The sequence below is a fragment of the Leptinotarsa decemlineata genome, unplaced genomic scaffold, assembly GCF_025532065.1.
Source record: "Leptinotarsa decemlineata unplaced genomic scaffold, Ldec_3_MD MMD2_tig00000010_RagTag_RagTag, whole genome shotgun sequence".
Classification (NCBI taxonomy): Eukaryota; Metazoa; Arthropoda; class Insecta; order Coleoptera; family Chrysomelidae; genus Leptinotarsa; species Leptinotarsa decemlineata.
This window is the reverse complement of record NW_027412538.1, coordinates 4,847,984-4,854,099: the sequence shown is the minus strand read 5'-3', so window position 1 is coordinate 4,854,099 and position 6,116 is coordinate 4,847,984. Positions and strand designations below refer to the sequence as shown.

Here is a 6,116-nt window from a genome sequence, read left to right as displayed (position 1 = left end):
AATCTCATTATTCGATTGGATAATATTTAAGAAACATTGACTTCAATAGATACAGCGCAAGACTGTTTTTTCGGATAATTTTATGATAAGGAAAAAAATATGAACCTATTGTACAATGTTTCCAAATTCCACAGTACCAACGACCCCTGAAAGTATTAAAAAAAACATTCACGACATTCTCCTTCGTCTATTTTCATCACCCCATCATAATATTCCGAAAACGTGTCATTGAAATTCCTTTGCCACATCCTTTCAAGCCATCAAAACATCGTTATTTACTGACATTTACCTTCCTTAATGGAAAGAAATACACGAACATCGAAATAATCTAAATATATCACTCTCGCGCAAAAAAACGAGAGTAGGAGTTCACTTTCATCGTGCTGCAAGTCGCGTGTGAGGGCTTAGTTTAGTATCTAATGCGCCTCGTAAAGTCGTACTTGCGTCGGACATGCGCCCCTCAGAATTTCGGCGCCAGAATCAAACGCGATATTCAACTGCCGAAAGCGATTTTCCCGAATGATGGGGTAGTGGAGAGTGCAAAATGCGTGGCGGAAAATTCGGCTTAGGTCATGACTTAGCGGTGTTTTTCTTGTGGCTTAGTGGCGTGGTTTGTTTGGATACCAAAGAGTTTCAGAAAACATGTGAGTTAGGAAAATAGAAATAAAGGGGGTCAATTTATGAACTTTCCATTATTGATAGATATTTTTCTTACATCAAACGAATATGATAACACTAGCCAACAAATAAAAAAAATGGAAACTAATATTATAATAGCTATACATGAGAGTTCAAAGCATCCTGACTGCGACTTCCACATCAAAAATATTCCATCACGTAAAGACTTTGAGTTATAGTCATTTTTATTTTAAACGAAAATTCACACATATTATAGGGAAATATAAGATTAAAACAAGAAAAAAAAAGATATATTTTGAGGATAACAGACAAATGAAGTCTTTTATGCATAACCTTTTTGAAAATGTTTTCCCTCATAAGAAACCAAAAATAATTCCTCATCATTGCTGCATCCCATTCTGCAGTAGTTTTCATGTAGTTTTTCTACAAGTGTTTCGTAATTTTCTATTTTCTTGTTTCCTGAAATCTCCAAAACAATTTTTTTGAAAGAAATCCATGCAGTTAATTCAACATTACCTAATTTTTGATCAAACTGTTGATCACTTAGTGGTTTTCTTATTTGTGGTCCAACAAATATACCTTTCTTGAGCTTGGCATCACCTAATTTGGAAAAACATGTTTAAGATATTTGAACGCATCACCTTCTTTGTCTAATGCTTTTACAAAATTTTTCATTAACTCCAGTTTACTGAGTAATGGAGGTAACAAAACGTTTTTGGGATCAACAAGAGGTATATTCTTTACGTTAGCTTGACCTGGAATATACTCATCTCTGGGAGGCCATTCTTTCACTTGATAATGGCTCTGTGTTGCCCTACTGTTCCAGAGGCAGAGTTCCAAACAGCAAAACTTCGTGAATCCACCCTGAAGACCTGGTAATAGTCCCAAGACTTTTAGATCACCATATATTTGCCACTTATACGTATTAAAACTTATTGTATTTATAATAAGATATACTTTCGTGAGCTTCCTTCATAGCAACTGCATGTGCAAGGGGAATATAGGGTCTTTTGTCACCATTATAGAGCAGAACGGCTTTCAAACTGTTTTTAGACGAATCTATAACGCCATTCATGTGCAAATCCTAATTTTTACATCATACCATTTGGATTTACACAAACACACATTTTATCCTACATAGTATAAAACAGGGATGGCTCGTGGTAACGGTTCCTAAATATTGTATCTTTGGTTTTCCATTGTTGTAATATAGACCCCAATAGTTCAGCATTCTCTTTGGACAAGTGAAGGTCCCGTAATAGGCCATTTAATTCAGATTGTTCAATGGGGTGTTCTTCCTTCACTCTCGGGAAAATAAGGACCCTCTTTTTCTGGCACATCATGGACACCTGCCTGGTCATCATACATTTACAAATCTTGGAACTGGCAAATCTTGGAACTTGCAAACCTTCTCCATGAAGAACCGGCCTTCTTGCAGATGAAATATCCGGATAAACAATTTTGTGTTTGCTTTCTTTCTTGAGAAACACGACACGTTTGTCAAACAAAATTAACAGTCGTTGTATTGATTAGTTGTTTCTCGCCAAATTATTGGAGCTGCAAAAGACACAGAAGAGCGTTTGCCATTCAACTAGTTACTTATATTTTCTGCATAAGTTTGGCAACATACCTGAGGATCCCAATCCCAATCTTGATCACAAAGAACACATTCAAAATACTTAAGGTAAGCTTTTTTGGTCATTTGATCAATTGGCGGTTTCTGCGATTTAGGAATAAACTGACAACATATTTAGCAAAAACTATCTGCGGGATTAACGCAGCCACGTTTTTGTACCTAAGACATATTTGTACTGTTGCGTACGTCGAGTTCAAATATGTGGTACTGTGTTTACAGGACTTCACTTATTTTATTCACAAAGATAAACTAATATAATACCCTCATTATTCAAGTGTCTGCTTACCTCGCTTCTTTAATACTAACTAACGTTGAACCAATATTGATAATCCGATTGTCAACCTGCTACTTTTATAGCAGTTCAGTATTTCTGGTATTTTCTGGAAATTTCGAAAATCGGAAGTTCGAGAAGCGGCGTTACAAGTCTCATATACAGTGGAAGCAGATTCGAATACTGGGCAGAGCCGCTGTGTTGCTAGATTTCAAACAATTTCCTCAATTTAGGGGAAAAGCAAATTTGGAATGTCGTGTTCATTGAATTTTTGTGAAAAAAATCATAACCCAATAATCTTACGTGTTTAGGCATTGAAGATCTGAAATTATGAATATCAATAATGAATGTTTCCATATAAATGCCATCATCACTGGAAAATTAATTGATAAATTAATTTTTAATGTTCCCGTAAATAACAAATGAAAAAAACATTAGTGTCCTACTCGCCATCAGCTGATTTCGGAATACAATTTAGTCAGTCTTTATGAAATTTCTTCTCCAAGACAGGTTTACGTGCATTATTTTTCATAGTGATGAAATTAAAATAATTCATTAATTGATTTAAAAATATTATATGCTATGAAAATTGTGTAAATTCCAATCTACCAATTGAGCAGATTCAATATTTACTGACACTTGAGATGGACCAAATATAAGCGGGCTTAATGCACAGATCAATGATAGGTATTTCGGTTTTTTATCCAACTTTTTTATTCTCAGAAATTGGTTCAACCGATCCTGAGTAACCAGCAGTTCTATATTCCTTTGAAGGATTTGCAAAGGATAATTTCTGATTTTGATTATGAGCCTGGGCGAACAGACTGCTGTTGTGTAACATATACTTCATATTCCAGGAACCTCTATAATAAAATCTAATATCATGCAATAGGAAGGAGCCACATTTGCCTATCGAACAGTTAAAATAATTTATATTTATCCATATCTTACATATCTTGATTTATCTTATGATATATCAAGAATATAAAACTACTGATCACTCAAAAATAGTCAATCCACTTTCCGAAAATCGAAAAGTAGTGGATAGAGAATTGAAATACCTATCGAACTAGATGTCACAGGACCCCCCATTGCACTTGAAGAAAAGTTGGTAGCATCCTCTTCACGACGAGTGATGCAAAATCATTTTTTCTCTCATCAGAAAATACTGAAAATGATACCCTCTTACGCAAATTATTTCCCACCTCGATATCTTGTCCATTCGAAAGTGAAGAGAGGGGATTATTCATGTTTGCATTGTATATGACAATTTAAAGTGCCACGTCTATAGTTTTCAAATCCGTCTTCAACTTTTGAGTCATTTTCAGAAAATTATGACTACTACAGCCTCTCATCAGGTAGTGACACCCTTCAAGGGTTTTGTGAGCCACAATCTACCCACTTGCCAGGTCTCGTCACTGATCTCTGCAAGGGTCTCAATCTGTCTCTCGAGCGGCGATTGAAGATGACTGAAACCCTTGAAACGTGTCACTGCCTGAGGAGAAGGCAGATTGATGATTTATTGTAATTATACTTTCTAGGGAATGGCTTCAAAATCGAAGCCGACATTTTGATAAACTGAAAACTGAAGAGGCGGTTCAATCTGGACTTCAGTTTCTGAGATTGCTGCCCATCCGAACACATTCACGATTGAATGTGAGAAAGATAGATAACGTGGAAAAGAGTACAATGGCCAAAGAAAAATTTGGCGCCATTTGAGTTATACAGTTTTACAAAGAATCTGGTGTCATGTATCGATCTCAACGATTTATTTTACGCAGTTTTCATTCAGTCCACCGCTGTTTCACAAAGCATATTGAGCGACACTAGATTCTTTTGGTCTCCGGAATCGAGTATTAGCCACCTCCTCTATGAAACGAGTTTCAATAGATCACCTAGTTTTACCGATATATTTTTGTCACTGGTATTCTTTCTTTAGACATCAAATTGTAGACCCTGGTTACTCCTGGTAACTCCTTGTTCTTTTCAATTCAATATGTGCACTTATTGTTCGTGGATCGAACAAAATAATGATGTTTCTGTGTCAAAAATCGAAAATATATCACATTTCTATCGGATACTAGTCCATAAAAAGTAATGTAACCTTTTTTGCTTTCAATTCGAATCTAGTTCCGGACAGATCAGCAATAACGGGTGGCAGAGGATTCCTCATTGCCGTGCCTTCATGCTGTCTGTAGAAAAAATTGTTGAACTGGAACTTAATCGGTTTTTCGCACACGTTTATTACCTTCATGTAGTCCTCGATAACTGTTCCACTATTACCATCAACTCTCAGAAGATACCTGAAATATTCAACTAAATTATTTTCCGAAGAAAAATCACAAGCAGCACAGGAAAATTATTAAAACGTTCTCAGGAAGTTTATTTCACATAGACGTAGTTCTCTGGATGAAATACTTCTCAAACAGTGAAGTTCCAGATGATCAGCCACAGCCCGTCGCGTATTCTGATATATACCGCTCTTGGTAGAATCAAATATGCCAAGTCACTTGAACACCTCCGGTGAAAGTATCTATAGAAGAGAGACAAATCTACAACCTTTCTTAGATGTTCCAGGCTATCACGGTTGCACGTGATATTCGCGTCTCCAATCAGGCGGATGGTTCTTGCCGGTATGGATTCCAGCCACATCAGGGTATGTTTGGGGGCAGAACTCCATAGATGAGAACAATACTCCAAAGACGGCCTGATCTGAGCTCTATATAGCATCAAAAGTTGCTGAGGTGTTAACAATTTTCTGGTTCGGAACAATGGTCCAACCTTTGAGAAGCAGCCGTTGCAATTTCAGCGACATGATTATGTCATGACATTTTAGTGTCCATTTTAACCCCCAACAAACTCGCAGCAGAGAGTGTAATTGTCCGACCTGTTCGAGACATTTATCTTCTTGGAGAAAGCCGATGCCTGGGTTTTTGTGGCATTGAATTGAACCTGGTTACCCTCACCCCAATTTGAAATCACTTCTTGATCCTCATTGAGATATGCAACCTCCTACTGCCGGTGAAGATGTGCCTCCGTAGCCAATGTCCTGGAATGCAAATGTGATGACTAGACAAGCGTGCTGTCGTCAGCTGAGCAATATATTGGATTCTTGTTTTTGTCCAATAAGTCGTTGATATACAATAAAATTATAGTTGGAAACAATATGGATCTCTGGGGAACACCAGCGTTGATGGTGAGAGTATTCCAGAGATATCCATCGAAGGCCACTTGCAGGGAACGTTCTTTCAGGAAGCTGAAGAGCCATACACACAAATGACCCAACAAGCCATAGCATCAAAGTTTGGTCAGCAAACCCTCATGCCACACACGGTCCAATGCCTTAGAAATATCAAGCGCAACAGCTCTTGATTCTCCATGTTTTTCGATTGCTTGATTCCAAATATGGGTGGTTCACGACTTTCTTCATGATTTTCGATATCACCGATGGCAAAGCGAATGTTCTATGGGTATTTGAAATAATTTTCTTGTCCTTTTTGGGAATAAGTTGTACGCGAACAATCTTCCAAGTAGGAAAAACCCCTTTTTTGAAAGACGGATTGAAAATTC

General features: G+C 37.1%; 1 protein-coding gene across 1 annotated transcript in view; it reads left to right on the top strand.

The window, feature by feature from the left end:
- Positions 1–400: 400 nt before the first annotated feature.
- side (motor axon guidance molcule sidestep) overlaps positions 401–6,116 on the top strand; it is a 249,718-nt gene continuing 244,002 nt past the window's right edge. The window contains exon 1 of the mRNA XM_074171289.1: positions 401–644. Coding sequence (XP_074027390.1) covers positions 545–644 — 100 coding nt within the window. The 5' untranslated portion in view covers positions 401–544. The remainder of the gene's footprint in view (positions 645–6,116) is intronic.